The 24,491-nt window shown below is 39.9% G+C and overlaps 1 protein-coding gene across 6 annotated transcripts in view; it reads left to right on the top strand.

The window, feature by feature from the left end:
- Positions 1-24,491, top strand: part of pde4d (phosphodiesterase 4D, cAMP-specific) — a 386,351-nt gene that overhangs the window by 336,141 nt on the left and 25,719 nt on the right. For all 6 annotated transcript variants that reach the window (XM_041787609.1, XM_041787610.1, XM_041787611.1 and 3 more), the window contains 5 exons: positions 1,776-1,967; positions 8,539-8,575; positions 8,668-8,744; positions 9,116-9,165; positions 18,430-18,542. In XM_041787609.1, the coding sequence (XP_041643543.1) occupies positions 1,776-1,967; positions 8,539-8,575; positions 8,668-8,744; positions 9,116-9,165; positions 18,430-18,542 (469 nt within the window). The remainder of the gene's footprint in view (positions 1-1,775; positions 1,968-8,538; positions 8,576-8,667; positions 8,745-9,115; positions 9,166-18,429; positions 18,543-24,491) is intronic.

Raw genomic sequence — 24,491 nt, 5'->3', positions numbered from 1 at the left:
TTGGAATGTGGGACATTTGTCTCGTGGGATACTCAAAAAGGCAAAAGAAACCTCACATCAAACTGCAAAAAAATTGTATTCAAATGTCAAAAAAATAAACAACCTCAACCAACCACAAAGATAAACCAAGAGAATACTGTATATGTGGGTCAGTCAGTGTCATTTACTGGAAAAAAATCAGCTGAGCACAAAAACAACATCTGTTTAGTCAGTGTGAATGTGGGCACAGGAATGACAAAGACTGCAAACGTTTTCTCTGATATGGTGTCTTCTTTTAAAAAAATTTCTGGCCATCCTGCATGTCATTATTTTGTGATTTTATTTCGAAGGATAGCCTTGATTTAGGATTGAATGTATTTTGGAACCGGATGTCTGTGCATACTCTCACTGTAGAAAATTTTTTAGACATCCTCCCCCAGCTCATGCACACTGTGTAGAGAAACTAACTGATCCAAAAACAATGAGTGAGATCTTATGTTTTATGATATATTATTATATTTTTATCAAGAGTGAGCATCATTCAGGAGTATCTGATTAAGGTTTTTACTATTTACATTTTTTTGATAGCCTTCCCCAGATCTGTGCCTTGCAACAGTCCTGTCTCTGAGATCTACAGGCAGTTTCTTTGACCTCATGGCTTGGTTTTTACTCTGATATGCATTGTCAGCTGTGAGGCCTTCTATAGAGAGGTGTCTTTCCAAATCATTGTAACAGCAAAAGTAATAATAGCATGGTTTTAAATACACAAATTGCTTTAAATCATTTCCCCCTACTGAGATTGACTGATGAAAAATAATTGTAATAAATACATGACTTTTCAAGCTTGTAGCACAAATGCACTCTGTAAACAGCATCCACACGTATACATGCAAAAGTAGTAAAACTTGTAATCCTGATTTGAAACAGCTGTCTGTGCATCATTGACTGTTACATAGTGAAGATGAGAATGATGACAAGTGGACGTCATGCCTCAGTGTGTTTGTGTCACACTTCAGGGGATCCCCCTTGGCCTTAGCATCCACAGCAGACAGGATTATGGGACAGCTTGATAGCCTCAGTGAAGCAGATATCTGTGGTGGCCTGCATTAGTCATCACCATAGAGAACAATCACCTAGGAGACTAAGGAGCTCATCATGACATCCCGCTGAGAGACGCTGTCTCTTGCTATGAAAAGACGTTTAAGAGTGAGTCAGTGTCTTCGTTGGAGCAGAGGTATTCCCTGCAGCCTTGTGGTCAAATGTAGGTTACTTTTTATGGCTGCTTTAAGTGTGGCAATGAGCGACCTGACATAAGCAGACGGATAATCAGCCAGTCTCTGATTATAATTGAAATAGTTAAGCTTCGAAGCTAATGTACGTCAGCCAGCTTACGTGGAGAGCATGTAATAAGGCCCACATATTCATGCACTTCACACGTCATGTACAGTGGAGGCATGTCGTGTTATGCTTTGAATTTCACAGCTCATCAGCAGAGAACATATGGAAAAAATGACATTCATGGGTCAATGCATACGCAATCTCTTCAGTCACCAAGAGCTCTAACATGTATTTAAGTTTGTAAAAAGCCTGTAATTTATGGAAATGTGGAGAGTTGAGTCACATCATGTTGCCTTGAAAATAATCTGTTGCAGGCAGCAGGTGATGGAATTATTAATTTATTTATCAATTTTTTTTCCAACAAGGAGTGCTGTTTCTTTACATTATATCACAAAGCTTACATCCTCAGATTCTGATTTTGTTTTTTTGTTTTTTTTCTGTTTTCTCTCTGTATGCAGTTTCGATGTGGACAATGGCACATCATCAGGTCGCAGTCCCCTGGATCCAATGGCCAGCCCAGGCTCAGGCCTCATTCTGCAAGCCAACTTTGTCCACAGCCAACGACGAGAGTCATTCCTGTACCGCTCGGACAGCGAATATGACCTCTCGCCGAAGTCGATGTCCAGAAACTCCTCCATTGCCAGTGACATGTGAGTGAATCTTGTGTTATTTCTGCCACATGAGTCTTCAAAGAAACATACCCAAACACTCCCCATTGTACCACATGTTTTTAAATTATACAGTCCGGGTTGTTTTAATCATGTCTAAAAGTGCTGAAGTCTTTAATTACTATACGTTCACTCAACCAAGAGACAGGAACAAACAAATATTTTCAAAAGCACCTGAAACTGTTTGAGACTATATTTTGTCAGGCAAACCTGTGCAACCTATTGAAAATGGTTCCTAACCTTGCAAAAGCAGAGGGATTGGCCAGATTCCATGTCTGTCATCAGACAAATCCATGTTGCAAAGCGTCAATCTGAAAGTTTGTGCCTGGTCTGAAAACCAATAAGACCAACAGCATCATTTAAGGAGAACAAGGTGATAGCTATGGATGCGGTTTAGTGGTACTGGAAGCCGATAGTATTGGCTGCTGCTGGTGTAGCATTTAAAGCACTGAAAGCTTGTCATGACAGAAAAGATGTTTTCTACTTCAGCATGAATTTATAATAGTTACAGGAGGGGTTTTGTTGTCCTGTGATCCGCCGTGCTAAACAAATCGGTGACTCTCCATTCAATCAAAGCAGTTCCACTGCCCATGCTGTGGTTCTGCTCTGGCACGTCCCAGAAGCGCCACTTCAGTCCGCTTCATTGGAGATATGCTGCAGGTCTGTTTTCAGTGCTGGCTACTGCCATACCTCGTCAATCCGATTGACTGGAACAGCCAGAAAAACATGCGAAGTATCCGGCCAACTTCAAAATACAACACAGTGCACAAACTCCCGACTGTAAATCACCACTAAACTAAACACTACATCAACATCCTGCAGGACAAGCAAAAAGTCATGTGGAAATTACAGGTAAGCTGGTATATACAATGGCAGCGACCGGGGGAGCGATAAGCTGGGATGCAGCCCTAGCATGGTGGCAGTTTTATCAGAACTGGAACCAGCATGAGTTTTATCCACCACCAATTCCCGCTGATAGTAAACTATGGCAGTGCCTGCCTGCTGAGCTCAGGCTTTTACCAGAGCTGCTCATTCCTGCTAACCCATTTTTTGTCCCTCTGATTGGCTCGTAATTAATGTGGCAGAAAGAAATTCCATCTCATCACATTCTGAGAATTTGCAAAAGTCCTGCCCTCCCCAGCTGCTTTTAAAGGGAGGTTTTCCAGATGAATTTGAAAAACATCCATGCAATGGATATAAGGAACTTTTGGGTCCAGACCCACTAGTTGAGAATCACTTGTTCAAAGTTTGCAAACATATTGGCAACATTTCAGTGTATTCGTGCAATTAACCACATTTTTAAGAGTTTGTTTTGCAATTTTTAAACACTGAATTCAAAACAGTTCCTAATATTTGATGCCTAAGACTTGTTTTTTGTTGCCATGGTATCCAAACAGGTATTGATATTGTTTAGATTTCACTGTTATTATATTGAGGTTTAAAATTCTTTTATCACTGCTGTGCGCCCCTCCTCTGCTGGCTATTCAGTCTTTCTGCCTCTCTGAATGTGTGTCACGGCTGGATGTTTAACAGAGCAGGTCTTAAAGCTGCCACGCTGGTTGCTTTTACCCTGATGGGAAGTGTGCATGACCAGCAGCTGATTGTGTGGTGTCACACCTATTCTCAGCCGTATCCAGTTGCATAAACAAGGGGGTCAGTCACAAAATATTTACATGCCCAGTTTATTTGGCTCTGATTATTTCTTTCAAAATCGTCCATCGTGCTTAACTCACTCAAAGGAACAGTTGGCAGGATTTTGGAGCTGATTTCTTAGGTTTACATTTTATGTTTGTGTAATCATTTGTCTTTTATAACACTGACCCCCTGCTTCTTCACAGCCATAGTAGAACACATTACAAACACAAACCAGCTGCTTTCTTCCAGGCTGCATTCATGTTCATAGAGCTTTCCTTCTGTCTCACACATTGGTGGCTATCCTGTTACATGTAATGCACACTGCAGGATATAAAAAATATTGACTGAATGCAGCCTGAAGATAGACAAATGATGAAAAATGATGTCCTGCAGTAACCTTAGACTTCCTCCGCACTGCTGTTTTTTGCTTTTTAGTGTTATACCAGTAATCTGCCTTTGACCTCCACCTACAATCCAGTTACCTAAAGCTGAAAACCAGTATAACACAAGTTTTCTTTAGTCCTGTGTTGTACAGTTCTTTTCTGATTTTGAGAGGCTTACACTGCAAAGAGTCTGATCTGAGCAAATGCCTTTGTCTAAATAGTAGTGAAAGGAATATTTGTTTTAGGCTACATTCAACAGGCATGTCCAGATAAACATATTTTTTCAAGATATCAAACCCATCAAAATAAGGCCTGTTTTGCTTATATCATTGGTTCCCAACCTTGGGTCATTGACCCCTGAGGGGACGTAATAGGACTCAGGTGGGGGCGCAAGGCTTGTTTGATCCAAAATATAAAAAAATCAGAGCTCTGAGCTGTTTCCTGCATCCTAAAAAAGCTTTGAAGGTTAGACCCCTTGTCATATCTCTCAGTAAAGATTCTTTCCATCCCCCTTAAACGGCCTATACAGCCTGTCATCTTAACCCTAAATACTTTCTCATGTGTCCTGCTATAGGAGCACATGACAGGCCTTTCATCTCCCCTTGACTTACACATCAGGCATCTAAGTTCATGTGACTGTGAGTGTTACATAACAGAGCTGTAGGCTGAGAGCTGTTACACTTACACACTCCTGTCAGGTGAACAAATGTTGACAGACTCTTGACCGTCACAGCGTAGCTCTGAGGTCAGCAGGATTCAGACTGGATAAAACTCCATCAGCTGGAATTGTGACTGAGTATTTCTGCTCACCCCCTTTACAAGGAGCAAGGCTCTTAAACTCCTTAGACTCCTGGAGTCATGTGTTCAATGAAGACTTGAGAATCACAGCAATGAAAAAGCAAACAAAAAACTTTACCTGACTTCCCTCAATTAATAAGTTACAGTCTGAAAATACAATCCCACCCAACCTAGTCCACTTTATTTGGTGTAGATGCCCTGCTTATACATCCATACATTTTTCTTACTCCATTTTCATGAGATAACTAGGATTTTCTATTCATTTTCTTGAGATTTTGACTTATTTAACATGTCATCTCATAGTAAGATGGCTTTATTTCCCAGGATATTTAGTTAAATCCTCAGGGTCACAAGAAATGAAACTGTCATTAACAAGAAGGTGATACTTTTAAACCAGACTAACCAGATACACTTTATGGACAAAAGTATTCGACCACCAGAGCATTAAATCAACAGGGACTGTAATGACATTGTATTTAAATACTTGTTCTTTAATATAGAGTTTCCCTCCCTTTTGCAGCAATAAGAGCTTCCATTCTTCTTTTAAGGCTTTCCACAAGATTTTGGAGTGTTTTTGTGGGAATTGGTGCCCATTCATTCTGTAGAGCATTTATGAGGTTAGGCACTGATGTTGGATGAGAAGATCTGGCTCGCAATCTCCATTCCAGTTCATCCCAAAGGTATTGGATGGGGTTGAGGTTAGGGCTTTGTGCAGGCCAGTCAAGTTCCTCCACACCAAACTCATCAAACCATGTCTTTATAGTCATTTCTTTGTGCACTGGGCCACAGTCATGTTGGAATTGAAAAAGGCCTTCCCCAAACTGTTGCCACAAACTTGTAAGCGTAGCATTGTCCAAAATGTCTTGGTATGCCGAAGCGTTAAGATCAGGCTTCAGTGGAGATAAGGGGCCTAGCCAAAACCCTGAGAAACAGCCCCATACCATTATCCCTCCTCCACCAAACTTCACAGTTGGCACAGTGCAGTCAGGCAGGTAAAGTTCTCCCAAACCCAGACTCACCCAGGCTTGAATGGAAATCAGCCATGAAGCTCCCACTGCACAGTTGTAGTTCTTACATTAATTCCAGTGGAAGTTCAGAACTCCTCAGCTATGGAATCAGCAGAATGTTGGCAACTTGTATGCACCATGTGCCTTAGCAGTTGTTGACCCCACTCTGTGATTTGACACGATCTTCCAATCTTGGCCAAGTTGCTCTTGTTCCTAAACACTTCCACTTTCCAATATTGTCACTTACAGTTGACTGTGGAATATGCGGCTCAGATGAAATGTCACCAACCATCTTATTGTAAAGACAGCTCGATCACAGGACCATGCTTGAAGTCACTGAGCTTTTCAGAACAACTCATTTTTATCACAAAGGATTGCAAATAGGGACTACATGGATAAGTGCTTGATTGTTTACACCTGTGACAATGGCTCTGATTGAAACACCTGAATTCAGTAATTAAAAGGTGTGGCCAAATACTTCTATCCATTAAGTATATATCAGTCAAGATCTCAAGGAAAACAACCAAATCTACTTATAAATATGGATGCACAGCCTTTTCACTCCAGTCAGAGGACAGAGAACTGGAGCAGAGAGGTTCCTGATCATATTGAGAAAGGATGACTGTGTTAAAAATGTAAAAGGTGAAGTATAAGTTAAATCATCTTCCACAACACTGGCAATATTTTTCAGTTAACTGCAATATTTACACTTAACTTCCCCCAGTAATGCCAGTGACTCTTGTCTTTTATGTCTCTGAGGCCTTAAACTGTTCTTAAATTCTTAAACACAATGGGTCAGTGTCTTTAAAATGAATCATTTCTGAAATGCTTTGTGATCAGATGTTGATAAGTCTGTATCAATGCAGTGACAGAACTTAATGGTTTATTGCTTACTGACATTGCTTGCTGATTTTCCAGTCATGGCTGGATAATATAAAGACATTTATTTCTAAAACATTATCTAAATAATGACAAAGCAGGTCATATTTCTATGATTTCTTGTGGACAAGGTAGCCACGTGCAGCACAAAAATTTGGACGTGCAACCCTCTATGATGCATTATGATATTGAATTGAATCACTGGCAAAATAATTGTAATTAAATAAAAACACCAGTGAAGATGTACAATCCTACTTCAGGCCTGAGCTGCCTCTAATGTGATAAGTGAACATGACTTACTGAGTACGTCAGACACACTGAAATTAATCTCTATGTATAGATTCTACATAAAGATTTTGATCTGTATATGGATCCTGATTTTCACTGTGTTAAGAGTTCTTGTTTCCATTTGTAGTCTGATGGATCATGTACTAGCCAGCTTTGGAGTATCCAGATAAGACATTCCTTGTTGAATGCAATAAACAGGCAGAACTTTGTCCGTGTTGATGACATTTCACCACACATCCACTGTGTTGTCACGATGATATATTTGACTCTGTGAATGAAAATCTGCGTCAAAGCACAGCCAGTCTTGTTCATTGGTGAGGGTAGAATGGATCGTGTGATTGACAGGCAGATTGGTGCAGCAGTGTTGCAGGTTTGTACTGGACTGTTGGGGTGAAGAATGAGCTGAGCAAGAAGGCAAAGCTTTTGATTTACAAGTCAGTCTATGTTCCAACCCTCTGGTAATGCCTTTTGGGTAATGATCGAAAGATTTAGATCGCAGATAGAAGCGGTCAAGATTCCTGCGGATAGGCTTAGCCTTAGAGATAGTGTGAGGACTCAGACATCCTAAGGGATCTCGAGATAGAGCTGCTGCTCCTCTGTGTTGAAAGGAGCAAGTTGTGGTGGTTAGGGGATCTTATCAGGATGCCTCCCTGTGGAGGTCTTTTGGCCACGTCCAACTCGGAGGAGACCCCGGGGCAGACCCAGAACCCACTGGAGGGATTATCCAGTCTGGCCTGGGAGCACCTCGCAATCCCTTAGGATTAAATGGGGAGGGGGATGTCCGGGTTGACTTTCTTTGCCTGCTACAAACTTAGTCATACCTTAATAGTGTAAAAATTACATTACATTATTTTTTTGGCTTTTACTGCTAAGGTAAAGTCACCTATCTTTCTGAGACTTATCAGATGATTGGAGCTACTCCAGGGTAAAAGAGAAATTATAGCCTTTATAGTGTGAATGTAAAAAAAACACAGGAAAGGAGATATTATATGGAGTCCTTCCATGCTAACTACTGGCTTCACCGGAACTAGAGAAAAATTCATTTACGGTCCCAGAGGCTCAAAGGTCTATCAGACGAAGATTGCTGATGAGTTCTGATATTGCACTGAAACTAATCTGACGTGACAACCAGCATTCCTCCCTCTCCTTATCTACTCTCACTTTTTCAGAGTTAGCTCCTCTTCTGTCCAATGCAAATACAATTTATTTCTTTGTTTGGACCCAAAGCCAGTCTCCAACAAGCGACACATACTGTCATCATGATTTCAATGCTTGACTAAAATATACTTTTATGATACATCAGTGCACACTGACTTCATTTTCTGTCTAAACCGCACACCTAGTGTTGCAAGTATAGAGCCACATCACCTCTCCTTTTGCACATTTTGTCCATTTGTTTTCTTTTATATTTTAACTTTGTCTTTTGCTTTTTTATTTTCTACTATTTTGTCTATTTTTGTACTCCAATACTAAAGTACAGCTTTTTATATGTGTCATCACACTCACTGATAAGCCTTATTCTGATCTTTTTGGTAACGCTGCTGTTTCCTTTGTGTCTTTCAGTCATGGTGACGATATGATTGTAACGCCATTTGCACAGGTAAGTGCTCTTATTATTATTTTTTCCTTTGCATACGGTAAGATTTGATTCACTCTGTTTGATTTAACCCTGATCCATTATTTTCCCTTTAGGTTCTCGCCAGTTTGAGGACAGTACGAAACAATTTTGGTGCATTAACTAATCTACAGCAAGACAGAGCGTCCAATAAGTAAGTTCTCAGATTTAACAGTAATTTTTTTTTTCTAAATAGTACCAGAATCTGTTATACTCAGAGGACTGACTGTATTATTGACAACAATGTTTATGATGCCAGCACATCATAACCTTTAAACAGTCGTTATGACTCAGATGATGTTCACATGCTGCTCCTACATACTGTATCCAAAGCTCCTCAGTCTGGCCTTGTGCTCCCTCTGCTGCTCATATTGAGCACTACAACAACACTGACATCTGTATAGTGCAGCCCACATGCCCATAAGTGACCTCTTTTGATTGTTCTTTTCTGAGGGAAACTACTGTTTATTCTGTGAAGAACATATCTGAATGTTTTTTTTTTTGTTTGTTTTTTTTTTACAACAGGAGATCACCCATGTGTAACCCCCCACCCATCACCAAGACCACCTTTACAGGTACGTAGACAGCTGGAGGACGGTAAAGCCACAGTATGCCCTATGTTTTTGTGTGTGGGTGTATATGTGTGATCATATATGTTGTGTGTGAATCAGGAGTTGATGAAGCCATGGAAATAAAACATTATGAGTGTTGTTAGCAGTAAATGGGACAGTTTATCTTTAGACGTCCTAATATTTATCTTTCCTGTACAGTGTTTGGTTTAGAAATTGGTTCATAAATTACAGTAATGTAGTTGTCAGCAGCTTTAAGTGTTTTATACTGCTGTGAATTATTCTGTGAGCACACAGAAGCAGAGGCTGATGTTGTAAAAGTGTAACATTTTTTTGTTATAACAATTTGATAAAATTAAATGACATTTGCTAATAAAATGCTTTTACTCCAGCGCAGAAAGGTGTAACAGTGTGTTATAGATACTCCCTTAGAGTTTATATACCACTTGTAAATGCTGAATAGCATTTAAAATAGCAGTTAAAGCTCGTGCACTAAAGAGTGGAGGCTGCAACTTCCCTCAACATTTCTCAACTTTCCAATCTACATTGAGCTAAAAAAAAAATCCCATTAAATATAGTTCGTTTAGTAACACTCTCGTCCTACTTTTAACCATTTTATTGCAAAATTGATAACTAGTTTTACTTGGCAGAAGGCTCTGCTTAAAAGATGCTCCCTGGGTTAGCCCAGCAGCATGCTTTGAATTATCATGAAGCGCATAGCTAGAAACCCTCAAATGGATAGATACATTGTTAACAATGTGTATTGAATACAGTTAAGTTAGCTCAGAAACAATTAACCCATAGTATGAATCTGAATTTGAGGATGCAATAAAGGAGGAGGCTTGGGTGGAGGAGGTGAAGCTTTGCCAGCAGCATTGTGTTCCAGCATTAAAGCAAGTAGGGTTTAGTGAGAAGTACATCATATTTAAAGTGTTGAGAGAAAGAGCTGTGATTGGCTGTGGGAGCTGGGAGGGGATAATTGGCCGTCAGCTGATCAAGGCTGGGCATATGACTTCCATGTTTCTATGAACTAAGCTCGATTTTGAAAAATACACTAAAACTGGGTATGCATGATATTATCAGCATCACATCTGTATCAGAAGTTTACAGATTAAAGTTTATGTTCTTTGAATGAAATAAAAAAACCTTGGATATACTGTATGTTGGTATTTGCTACGATGAAGAAGAGAAAACAGTATATCAGATAGTGGCACATACCTAATACTGTTCATCCCTAACTAAAACTAACATAAAGCCAAAACCTGATTTGAACTGTTGGCCTTTCAACTTAAAATGTAGAAATGTAAGGCTGAAAGAAAACAAACAACAGTCCCAACAAACATGAAGATTTTTTCAAACTCTGTCAGAAAACAAATACAGATGACCTACATAGCTGAGCATAAGAAGAAGCAAAGGAGAGGAACTATTGTTTTATTACGTTCTGTAACATTTAGACACTATGGCCCTTTGTAGACATCATATATTCCTAAAGCCTGGTTGCTGTAAAGTCCTCAGTAAATTACTGTGAAGATAACAACAGTTGCAGAAGTTTGACCTGACAAAGGTGCTGTTGTCTGCAAATTCTCAGTTTCTGCCTTTATTTGCTTCTTGCAAGGTAACATATCAACATCTGTCCAGGTGTACAGACCTTTTCAGAAAACCTTTGAGCCCTGAATGTTCAACAGAGCCACTGTATATAATACATGCCACCCTCTATCGAGCCTGACTTGTTCAGATGTCCTGAAAATGACAGAGACAGAGAGATCGACAGGTGATGCTCCACAGTTTTCTCTTTAAGAAGAGTGAGGACAGTCATCTACAGACAATCTTAGTTCGACAGAAGAATGTTGTCTTCTTTTTAATTATTATTAGGATTGTGATCCAGCTGAAGTCTGAACAAACCTCCTCGTTAATAAATAGGGCCACTAAGTTGAGTTGAGTAAAATTATCCCTTGGCCACAAGCATTGACGTTTCATGAAGAGGAGGTTACACAACTTTTATTTTACCATTATTATAAGAGAAGATAACTCAAGGAGCCTGGTTGCTTCCTTACTTTCTTTGTCTTGTTATTCCACTTAAGAATCACCTTTGTGATGTAATACCTTTATATTTATACAGTACATTATATATAAAAAGAGGAGGTGACATTTTACCAAATTTAGAACATAATCAAACTGATGTTCAGTCATTATGGGCCCCTCTAAAAAGTGGTGACAGCTGTGAGTCACAAGCATTGTTTGGAAGTGACGACTTGTTATGCAAAGGCTTGCTGAGGCGGAGACTACCTCGTCCTGCATCTTGATAAAGAAAATAATGGAAGTCTGATCACAGTAACTCAGTATATCAGATCAGTGGAGAAAGGATGTTAGTGAGTTAAAGAAGGGTAAGAGTGAGGATTCATTGCTCCTCTTTGCCTTATAATTCAGTTATCTTCTCCTACAATTTTAGCAATTTTTCTGTCAGAGTTATTGTGCAGAAAAAAGATGAGAATTTTAGATATTTTTGTGATATTTCACCTTCAGATTCTGGCTTTAAAAGAAAAAGAAAAGTTTTGTTTGAACAGACATGGCATTCTGAATATTTATTTTTTACAAGCAAAAGAGCTCAGTAAAAAGGAAGAAACAGAATAATCCTATTTCAGGAATATCTGGACCCAGCTAAAGTGGGAGTGTCCAGGTCCAACAGCTTCACGTATAAATACAGTCATGTGTGTAAGTTTTAAGCATGTAGGGTGCCAAGGATTCATCATGGTGCCTGATGTGCCAGAGTAAACTCGACACTTGTAGACACATATGTGTCACTTGGCAACCAAAGTCAAGCTCGACGGTATCTCCAAGCCTTTTCACCCCTGGTTATATGTCTGGACACCACCAGCAGTTTTCAGGCCCTTGGGACATCCACAGCACGACCAGGGGCAAGTGGTATCCCTACTACCCACCTGGATGGTACCCTAGACCAGATGTTCTCAAACTTTCCAGTGCCAGAGACTGGGGACCCAGCTGTGCCTGAAGGTGGTTAAAGTGTAGTTGAACACAGCCATGCACATTCAAGAATACTTGTGTGTAGACTTACATTTTAAGGATTTTTAAATTACTTTGATTTCAGCATAATCACACCAAATTAACATGTTTTTTTTACATTCAACTCATTTTATGCACATATTTTTTATTAAGAAAAAGGTAAAATATACAATTTTTAATCATTTTGAAATAGTCTTTATTTTTTGGGAGATATCTGGTGACCCCTTGGAGGTCGTGACCCTTCCTTTGGGAATTACTGCCCTAGAGCAGTGTTTCTCAAACTTTTTTTCTGTTGACCCTCTTTTTACAAGTGGAGCCATTGTGACCGAACAACTTTGTTTTCCATATGTTATCACTAATCAGATCTTCCTTCTGCACCGCTTGGATAACTTTAATTCTGGACTCAGTTTCAACCTGACCTTGTGCTCTCTTTTTTACAAGCTTGGAAAAAGCCACTTCACTGCCCTCATTTAGGTTTCCTCACATGCTTGGTGTTCAGTGGCTGTCTGGTCTGGAACAATGTATTTCTTTTCTTTTAGCCTAGCATTAATAACCATGACTGTAGCTCTTTTGCCATCCTGTGGCTGGTAGAGCCTTGTTTTGTGTTTCATTATGGTGGAGAGGTTTATAACCCCCCATGTGGCTATAATTTGTGCTGCAAACATAATTATTGCATGAAATATTGTAGGAAACATATTCTGAAAATTAATTAGGCAACCCCAAAAAAAATCTCTTGCGACCCAACTATGGGCCCCAGTGTGTGCCCTAGGCTGTGCTTACTCGCCACATCCACCTCTTACTCTGCCTGAAAGATGTGGACTTTGTAAATGTTTCAAAAGATAATTTTCCCCTGCCTCTGGTAATATGTAAGGACATCCAGAGCAGAACTGGGGTTGTGTCAATCCTCCTTCCTGTCTGATGGTTACTCGCCACATCTACACCTTACCTTAGCCTCAATTTTTGGCCCAAAAATGCCTAAAAGTGCTGCACAGTACAAAAAAGTATTTCATTCTGTGTCATTCCACATCCATATCATCCATTATCTAATAAGCCGTTTTCTCTCAGTCTTAGATAATAGGTCATTTTACACAGTATGGATCTCTTTTATGGTAGACAAAATGTCATTAAAGTTTTATAAAAGGCAATTATAGTGTGAGAGAAACCATGATGCGTAATTGCATTTACTTTTCCTTCCTAGAATTGCAAATGAAAACAACATAGCTAAGGCCATGTTTCAATCCTGAAATAAATGTAATATTAAGTTGAATTTTCCCATGAAACAGCAGAAATTAAAATAATTAAACAAGACGGTTCTTTCTCTCCATAACGGGCAATGTCGAGGTAATAAAACCAATATTGTACCTGGTTTTATTTATCCATATCATGCAAATATCCACAACAACAGTGAAAATGTATTATTTCAAGCCAAATTAGAGCACAAGTTATAAAGGGAGCGACTGAAAGTCCTTTATAGAGTTATAAAATGAGCAATAAAAATGTAATAAAGGAAAGATAAGACATTAAAATTTCAATTAATATTAAGTTATAATACAAATAATTAATCTAAGTTATAAAAAACCATCACAAAAGTGCTCTTTTTTAAGTTCTACCCCTCTTCTTCCTTGTATCTGTGCTTTTCTTCCTACTTCCTCCTCCTCTCACAGTCCGACTTCACCGTTGAGCTGTTCCGGTACGTAGTTTGGCTGCAGCCCTGCGTCTGTGCAGCAGAGTGGCCTCTCGGAGCGCCGGTGTCTGATGTCGCACTAAGCATGAGAAGAATGTCATTGACGTCAGTGCAGTCGCTGTCAGAAAGAGTAGCACCCCAGCCACTGACACCACACCGGGGATAGAGACAGGGGGAGAAAGAGAAGAGAAAGGGAGACCGAGAGAGGAAAGGGGAGACAAAGGAGGGGTGGAGGAAGGATGTTCAGTGATGAGTGGAGGAAACGAGGAGTGTGGGAGAGGAAGGGGAGTAGTGAAGGGAGTGAGGAGGGGGGATATGTCAGAACCTGTAGGAGGAGAGGGGGGATACTGGGGAATACAGGAGGAGGCAGGACGGCTTAAGAGATGGAATATATTAACAATTATTTTCTTCGATATGCTGCATCAAAAGTAATAAGATCTGCGTACTCAAAAACATTGCGCAATATAATATCTTTAATGTTTGTCTTAAATTTGATTGCCTTGTTAAATGTTCAGTGACTGAAATACTCAACATGCAACCCGATGCTGTAAACGCACCATTATTTAACCACATCCTGTCTTTAAACACATCCTGAGCTTGTACTCAGTACTTTAAATAAATGTATACATTTTCAAATCAGTAAACCAACTTAACATAATACACTGTATTTATCTTCATTTTCAGACTATTCATAACTGTTTTAAATAATAAGAGACTCACAAATTAATCATGTAACCCAGTGCTGTGAAAGTTGCATGGATTGACAACTTTTTTGTCAACTGCAACATATTCTTATACTTTGACCTTCAATAAATATCTACATTTCTTAAACATTGACAAATTCATAATATGATACATAGGGAATGCACGATAATAGTTTTTTATTTTTTAATAACATATAGGTCAATATTTCCAACCACCTGGACATGCTGCCCAAGTATTTCCAAACTTATTTGTATCACTATGTAATGGTAAGGTTGTATCCCTGTATAATCATTCTGTGCACTCCAGAGAGAGTGGCTTTGTCTTTCTTTTTTAATTGCATCATTTGGAAAAAAGAGTAGAAAAATAATTCCGACTTTTTACTGCAGATTGATATCATGACAGTCAAATTGGGCACACACAAGCCAACTGTGTATCAGTCAAGGTAAGCTCACACTGTGCAACTAAATTGTTTATGGCACACAATCAACGCTCATGATTTATGTGCCAACACTGTATGAGCAGACGGTCAGCCACATCCTGAATGCTCACTTTAAAAATTAATGTGGAAACTCGTTGCCTCAGAAATAAGAAGTAAACTAAATTTGACATTTTTCAGTTCCAATAACTTGTTTATTTTAAATGCGCCGCAACTACAGTAACCTAATATTTCTGAGTAATAAATTCTGATGCTAACTTTATTATTTCACGTGTGCCATACTTACTTTAAGTTAATTATTTTCAAAGTTCAAAACTGAGATTCAAATGTTAATTTGGGTTTGCAGTACTTAAGCTAAATCATCGAGTTTGAGTGTGTAATACTCCCAATTCCATTATTTTAAGTGCACAATAAACCCTGACAAGTTCATTGAATCCAAAATATTTTAGGTAACCAATTACCTTTAAAAAACCTTAAGTTGTACTCACTGAAAAATTTTATTTTTTTAGACATTTAGGTTACCATTTCACAAGCAACCATGTGCAACAATGGCTGTTAGTGACCCACTGAACCAGTAACCCCCCCCCCCCCCCTTAAGTGGGACCTGTTTAACTGAGTTGTAACTTCACTTATGCAGCAAAAGAGTTTAATGTCCAATGGCATTCCGGGAAAACTATGCAGATTAGGGGATGAAAGTCAAATGATTTGAGTATAATGAAAAATCATACTTTAAATTTTTGAGCACTGTTAACTTGAAACTAAAATTGATTTAATCTATTTCAACTAGAGTTGAAATAGATGTTTAGGATTTTTTTCAGTAAACACAACTTAATTTTGAACCATCTTTAACTGTTTGGTGTCATAGTGCAGTGAAAAATGTTCCAAATATTTAAGTTGTTTATAACAAGTAAACTTTAATAATCAGCTCTTTAGCTTTTAGGCAAATGATTACAAGTAACTTGTTTAAAATGAATTGTATACATATTGTATACAAGTTAGTTTAACTCAGGATTTCTGAGTAAAATTGACATTAGTTTTTACAGTATATAAGTGAATACAGGGCAGACTCAGAAATATCAGTGAAGTTTCCTTTGAAAAGTCACAGATGGAGGTTAAAAGTCAGCTCTAGTATCTCATCTGAACAGCTAAAATAGTAAACAGCAGTTTAAAAAGTTCTCATCTTATCCACACAGCATGAGAAGCAAACACAACTAGCAGCCAATTAATAACAAATATTCCATCAGCTAGTGATGGAAGTTCCGTTTTCTGCTGTTGTCTCAGTTATTTTAGGCACCATCTAACAGTTTGCATAGAGAAATTTTTTCCAAAAGTTAGGGATTCTGCTAGTGGTTCTGCTCCCACTATGGGAATTTTGCAGTCATACAACCAAACATTTTAAACATGCCAGATATCAATCTGACCAGTCAGATCAAACTTTGGTCAGCCTGGACATTGAAGAACAAACTACACATATTCAGGCAAAAAATCGGCCCAACTTCCGAGTGAGTCTTGTGACTGAATTGGCTGGAAATTGCACATTGTACACTTGGCTTTAGTCCTCCAGAGTCAGTGATCGGAGCAGCTACCCTAGCTGGGGATCTCTGGAGGGATAGCTGACCAGTAGTATGCGTAACTGACCAATCAGGATCAAGTATTTGACATGGTGGTGGTGGTAGTAAATTTTATTTGATTTCAAAGATGAAAAAAGTTAAAAACAATAACTTTCAGAAGGCTTACCCCTGTAGAAATATTATTAAAGAAATACTTTTTGACACTGATGCACAGTAGATGTCACGTATTTGAGACCTTAACATAAGTAATATAAGATGTTGCATTATTTACTTCTTGAAAAAAGAATGTCCCAAAATGAAGCATAGATAGAGAGCATTTATTTGTCTTTAAAAACAAAATAATGCTTTTACAGTATTTCTAAATTTGTTGCCAAGTATTCCAGAGTCCCACATTTTAACTGAAATTTGAAGCTTAGCAATGTTATGGGATTAAATTTGCTCTTTAAATATTTTGATCCGACGTTGTTTTCTCTGTCTGTCTAATAGACTGACAGCTACAACCCTCCCTCTCAGATTACATAGCATTAAAAGCTTTCCCAAATTAGTCAGGACATCAATATTAATTGGCTCTCTACAAGGTGACATTTTCTGTCAACACAGGCTGACTTTGAGAGAAGCTTGTCCACAGTTTGAGCTCTAAAGGATGCTTAGATGTTGTACTTGTGATGCAAACGCTCCTCCATCTTTCTCATATCTCCCTCATCTTTTTGTTTACGTCTCAGTGCAGGTGAATCAGTATGCTGAGCACACATTTGCACACAGCACAGGGAGCTCCCAGCTTCATCTCCACTCCTCTGCCGCTCCGCTCCGTGTTTTGTTGCTTTCTCTTCCCCGTCCACAGTGCAGTCCTCTCAGGCTTTAGGTACAGCTTGGGGAGAGCAGCACGTTTGGCTACCAGGGACGCCGAAGCAACAGCAGCCCACCCCCTAAACACACAGCATCTATAGGAAACACTATCTGACACTCAGACACTCAGCAGTGGATTCTACCCTTTTGCTTCCTGGATATCATGGATGTTTTTATTGACTGAGAGGCTAAGGAGACAGAATCAGGATGTGTTTTGGTTAGCATAACGGCTGGTGTGAATGTGTGTGTGTGTGCGTGTGTGTGTGTCTGATGTGTGCGAGATGTCCGTGTATTTGTTAAGCATGTCAGGATGTGGTGAACAGTCTGCTGTTTGTTCCATGTTGGACAGTACTGACATTGATTTCTGGTTCTTCTGAGCCGCTCTCTGGATCCGCTTTCCCACCGTCCCAGTCTTCCCTCCATCCCTCCTGTGGCAGACATGGGCCTGCTAAGCAGACTGCTCTTCATCCTGCTTCATGACTGGAATTACATTTCCCTTATGAATGACAGCGTAAACGTTATACAGCTAGATCGCTGACTGTGATATGTGTGCTGTGTATGAGTGAGTCTGTCCCTGTTGCTGTTGCTCCTTTTTGCCTCTGCTGTGAGTCTCTTACTGTTAACACCCATTTGGATACCCAGATCTGACTTTGGTGGCTGTTTGCCATCCATCCCCGTGCACCTGCTCCAACCCTGGGATTATATTTTACACACTCATAAGATGATGGACCCAGGACTGTAGGACTGCACTGGAGGTCTTTTTTTTTTTTTTTGCTCCATCTGACCTGTGACTGCTCATCTGTGGGTTAGGATACAGGACAACTCAGGCCCTCCTCCCAGGCCCCCACAGCTGGCTCACCTGTCCAGTATGAAGAGTCACCCATGTGTCTACTCGGGGTATCCCAGCTTAGCTGTATGTGGGGTGGGAGACCCCGGGCCTGGGCCGTCCACTAGCCCTCTGAAGCGGGCCCTTACTGACCCATTGCCCTCCTGTCTTGCCCCTGCAGAGGAGGCCTACCAGAAACTGGCCACTGAGACCCTGGAGGAGCTCGACTGGTGTTTGGACCAGCTGGAGACGCTGCAGACGAGACACTCGGTCAGCGAGATGGCCTCTAACAAGGTAAGAAGAACAAGTTTGAATCTTTCATCCATCCTCTTTAACATGCATTAGGTTGTTTTAATCCAATCATTTCAGTCATATTAACCCACTGCTTGTGTATCTATAGAAACGTGTGCAAGGGCTGCTACCCAGGATTCAGTATGCTGTGTTTTTGTGGTTGATATGACCAAGATGTGCTTCTAAACTTTTTTTTTTTTGAGTGGGGAGTGGAAAGTGGAATTTTTTTGTAAAGAATGCTGAAGTGTTGAAGGCTTAATGAACTTATACTTCCCTAACCCTAAGGTTGCTAAGTCTTAGTATCTTGTAACCCTTTTATGCTATTTTTTTGTTTAAATGTATATTTTTGAGCTTGTTTTACCTTTTTTTTTAAGAGCAAGAGATGCAGGGGATAGAAGGAGAGTGGAAATAGCCTGCAGCAAAGGGTCTGGGTTTAAACTGAGCTCAAGGTCTTGCTAAAGATACTTAAATGGTGCACATTATGCCAGTTAAGCCCATTTGGTGTCACATATGTACTGCTTTTTGGCCACTTGCAGAGTTTTTCTGCAAACATCTGACACAGGAAGTGAATGTAAACAGCCTTATGCCAGCAGATGTTGGCTTTGGGTTATTTTACGGCACTTTATGTTGTTTACACTTTTAACAGCAGGGGAAATTATGCTTATTGCTCATGCATGAGACAAGCCGATGTGCGGCATTGTTTCAAAACATTGCTTCTAGATGATAGATCCCCAATACATGATTTAACGTAAAATATTAAACGATCTTTCATCTTGTGCACTGGTTTAGCTCTATTAGAGCAGGATGACCTTACACAGAGGCAAGAGCCCTCGTCACACTGGTTTCAGGTTGGTCTTCAGGCCTGTGGCTATTTGGTGCATGGCATTCCCTGCTCTTTCTCTCACACATTTCCTGGTTCTCTTCAAGGCCTAAAATGTTCCTAAACAAAACTATTCCTTCATGTATAATCGACTTTAATGCATTAATCCTCACTTCCTTTTGATTTGCTGTTCGTTCATCAACATGAACATGATAGTAAATATTTGAGTCAGTGGAGATCACCTCTTCTTCAGTCATTATTTGGCTGCCGTTTAAGCTCTGTGTTTATTTTTTGAGCTTGACTCCAATCAGCCGTCAAAAAGCACATTGATCTGTTTGTGTTGTATGTCAATGTGTGTTAGTGATAGCATCGTCATGCAGGCAGGCGGTTGCGTTGTGAGCATGCTCAGCCGCCTCCAGTGCTTGTATGTATGTGTGTGTGTGTGTGTGTGTGTGTGTGGAGGGAGGCTGCTGTGCCGCTCTGAATGCTGATCAGCTCTGGGCTCTGGTGATGTCACATTCTGTGATGTCACACAAGGGGGGACGGATCGGCGAGAGGCGAGGAGGACAAACAGACAAAGGAATTAGACACATGTAACACTCGCTGCTGAATTTGCCACAATCACATGCATGGCTGGGTCATCCGTCTCATTCTTAAGTAAAAAGACGCGAGAGAGAAAAAAACACTAGCATGCACTACCTCACTACTTCTCACCAGCACAGCCATTGCTGGTTGTCATGGCAACAGCCACAGGCCCAACCAACCTTCCTTCTGCAAAACACACATTGTAGGTAACACATTCACTACATCTCCCACACAAAGCCATTATTCTATGTCTGTTTCCTGCAGACTTTCATTCATCATGGCTCAACAGACCTCTAAATTCATCTTCATAGAGGAATATCACATTAAGAAGTCAGTAATGTATGGAAACTACCTGCTTAAAATCAGTCAAAGTCTACACCTCCTTTCCTCTATATGTGATGTCCGGTGACATTCCTGCAAAATTATTGAGTACAAGCTCTGCATGTCCTTAATTTTTGATATTCATTTGGTTCTGTAGCTATTTTATTTGTTAGAGCAGTTCAGAACCTTCTGCTTTTCACCATAATGACCTCAGTCAGCTTTTGACATAGTGTATTCCCAAACTCTGTTTATTAATCCTGGGGGATTTATAACACCAGGTCAGAGAAGGTGGCATTTCTGTTGTTTTAAAGGATCACACAGCAGGAACAGGAGCTGTTCACTATTATTACTGATGCAGCACTCGTGATCTTACATCTGTAGTTACAAGTAGTTTACCTTTACATTTAAAAGTATTTTCAACAGGTATAAAGAAGAGAGGAGGCTGTGACAGCTGGTTAAAGGGATTTTTGTGGCATTTTTCTATGGTACTGACACTCAGTGAGTTAAAGTTGTGGAAAAATAGCAATGGATAGTATAAAACAAGTGGAGATTTCATGGTACTCCTTATCAAACATCAGTTTGATGCCCCTACTAAGCAGGAGACAAGCCTACTGAACCTGTCCCAGAAAGAACAAACAAGAGAGGAGACAATGTCTAAGATGCTCTGCTGTCTCAATAGGTTACAGTAGAAAGTAGTGCCAGTATAGACTATCATACAAAGTACACCAAACACCACAATTTTGAAACAAAATTAATCTGCAGGTTTCTCCCCTAAGTTTAAAGTGTAAAAATGAATTAGGGACTGATTTTGATTGTATTTGGCTATGTCCTTTAAAGTGAAGTGAAATTCAAAACTTGTGTCTTTATACACTAGATATGTTGGAATAAGGTTGCTATTAACATGTGAGAACACTGAGATCTATATGTGACTGATTTTTTTTATTTAGCCCATCAGAAAGTTGTTTGCTTTCTTGGCCTGGTTTAATTTGGGCAGGGCAAATAACCCACGATGTCATCAGTCCCTTTGGGGAATTATCCTGCCCCCTAATACTACCATCACCAACAGCTCATTTCAATACAGTCTTATGTTAGCTGATGTCACTGCCTTCATTGAAAGTTAACAGCCAGCTACATGTTGTATTTTTGTGAATTGTGAGGTAAAGTTCCAAAATCTGGTGGCCTACGGGTCACTAAATGTATCATAATGGAAAGATTTGTGCCAGAAAACAGTTAACTTAATCCCCAACTTCTGTCTCTCTGCTTTGGCACAGAGTCAGGCAGCTGCGCTCTGAGTTCGCCATAAGGTCAGTGGGCAGGCTAATTGCTGAAGTAATTATCTACTTTTTACTTTAACAGATGCAGCAGGAACAAACATCTTACGTGCTGAAGGTGTATTTTTATCCACAATTCACTTGTCTTTAGTCTTGAATGGTTGAAAGAAGCAGGTTGTGACTGTGTCTCTCCAAGCGGACACAGTTCAATTCCCCATCTGTTAGCATTGGGATGCTAAAGTTTAATAAAGTATCTGCTAATAGATGCTGTATATTCTTGCCAGGCCTGTCACAATAAAAGCCTCCAATGCTCATCATCACACAGTTTGCATTCATGAGTAAACTTCTGCTTCTAAAAAGGCGTTGTATTCTGTTCCAGTGGATTCTAGAGAGACCTCAGTTACACAATGGTACAGAGAAACATTTAAAGGGGACATATTTTACCCTTTTAAGACTAGTTAATGTCAGTCTCAGAGATCCCCAAAACATGCCTGTGAAGTTTGTTGCTGAAAAGTATTGGATTTTTTGCATGTCTAAAAACCCCTCTGTTTCAGCCCTTTTCAAAACGAGCCATTTCTAGCTAATGGTAATTAGCTATCTGACCTTGCCCCTGACAAATGGATGCAGCACTCATGATATTACAGACACTTTTATCCAAAGTTAAGGACCTGATTGGGATTTGAACCATCAATCTCCTAGATCAAAGTCAGCAGGGTAACCCAATGATCTATCCTGCATCTCAGCTGGTAGCTGAGAGGATCAGTAGAGGAGGGTGGAACTGTCCTCCAAGTGGGGGAGGGCCAACCAAACCTGGGGGCGGGTGTTGAGGCCCCTGGTGAGGTCACTAGATGTAAAATCTGAGAATGGCTTGTTTCAGCACACATTTTCTGACAGGTGGAGAGAGAGAGGGGGAGAAGGAATGTATTTTTCTGGTACTTGAGGGGATTGTGGACAGGCCAAGGGCACATATTTCTGTTAGAAAAGCCTGAAAAAGTGTTTTTTTTTTCATAATATGTCCCCTTTAAGGTTTTACATTCGGAACACCTCAATACTAAACTGAAGGGTAAAGACACCCTCTTTCATGATATTTTGCAACCCTTTTTAGATGATCTTCCCAGTGATCTGGTTGGCATATTGTTAAAAGGATGCCCACATTTTGTCTGACCCACATATTCCATTTTAAATTCCTTTCTCTGTTATTTAGCAAGATCTGTGCTTGACCCCCTCATAAAAAATAGTAGTGCCAAACAGACTTGTAATTCTGCCATGAAATATTGCTAACTTGAGCAGAATATGACTATCTTAAAAAAAAAAAGTACCTGAACACTGAAAGAAACACTTGATATTTATCTACTATCATCAGCTGATATCAGTTAATCTGTGCTTTGACAATTAAGAATATCTTGCTCCTCCCTTCCCAAACAGCAGTTTTATGGGCCCAAACAAATCCTAAATACATATAACTGTCCGTATTATTGTAGCATGTCATCTTAGCAGTGGCATTAGTGAAAATATTCTCCATATCAACAGTTAAGCTAGGCCCTGACTATGATCTCTGTTTTAAGCAATTTAAATGGTGTTTTAGGTGCTGTATAAGGGTCGAAAGTGAGAAATTTGAAGGACCACTTTATCAAGAAACAAACATGATTTGCAGTTACAAATGTTTGTCTTTATGAGAAGTCATTAATCTGCTCCCATTGCTGTTGTTTATATTTGGCGGTGTGGCTGTTCTGGCATCCCCCTGCTCTTCCACAAGCCTGTGTGGAAAGAATTAAGAAGGAACACATGTTTCTGCTCTTGCTGTGCCTGAGGCAGGGAGAGAAGTAGCAAAAAACCTAGAGCAGAGCATCAGTGACAACAGAATGGCATTGATTAAGTCAGATACAGCATATAGGAGGAGCTGGGGTGGAGGTGGGTTGCAAAAAGTCGCTTGTAGAGGGAGCAGCAAAGCAGGCTAGAGCAGTTTAAATATGGCAGCATGAGTGCAATTAGCAAACAGCGTGCTCAGAGGGAATCAGCTAGCTGTCAGCCAATGAGGGCTTGATTGGCTGATGTCAATTTATGGCAGGGCTTGACTCCTTGGCCTGCCTGAACTAGCTACTATATATGCTCACAGCTCCACAGAGTGGTCAATGGTAGCTGCCACTGAATGAAAACCATGATTATCACCACTCATGAAATGCCTTTAGTACAGTCAGAATACTCAATCAGTGCTACTTGTTTTATGAAAGATAATAAATCAATTCATGTTTAGTCTGGTGTTGCTTGTTAAGGACACTCCTGTGGTCACATTTATACTAGTTGAGTGGATAGTTTCCTTGGTAACAATATATGATGAGATAGAAACTACTAAGGCCTACTTGGACTCACTTTGGAGCCAGAATAATATTACTTTAATTGGAGATGAGCTTTTGTGGACTGAAACCTTAAATGCCAAATTTGCCAACAGAACAGGTATGCAGTGTGACTTTACCTTTAGTTTGTTATGTTTTACTCTTTTTGGACCACTCCCATGGCCCTTTTCATTGCTGTTATGACCCTCCAGATATCTTAGTCTTTCTAATTTGTGGTCATTTGCTTAGGTCACATGCTTTCTGCAGGTTAGCTGCCATCTTTGTCCTTGTCTTCTCCAAGCTTCAGCTACTTATGGGTTGAACTCATCTTCAAATCAAGGCCCAAAAAGTTTACCCCATTCTGTTTCTGTACCTTTTGAACAGGAAAGAGAGGCAAAATAATGATGCAACATTTTCCTTTCAGAGCCTGATGGATAAGCTTTAATATTACAGGAATAAATTGTTGGCGTTGCAAGCATGAAACACCTCCTTCTTCCTTTGTGCAAAAATTGTAGCTTGCGCTGTGTTGACACATGATGCAGAATGTGTAGGTGTAAACTAAGAATTAAGCTGCCCCAGCCCCAGTCGGCCCCATTGTCAAAAATACCTGATGCATCTATTT

Source organism: Cheilinus undulatus, linkage group 5 (genome assembly GCF_018320785.1).
Source record: "Cheilinus undulatus linkage group 5, ASM1832078v1, whole genome shotgun sequence".
Taxonomy (NCBI): domain Eukaryota; kingdom Metazoa; phylum Chordata; class Actinopteri; order Labriformes; family Labridae; genus Cheilinus; species Cheilinus undulatus.
This window is presented reverse-complemented; position numbering and strand designations above follow the sequence as displayed.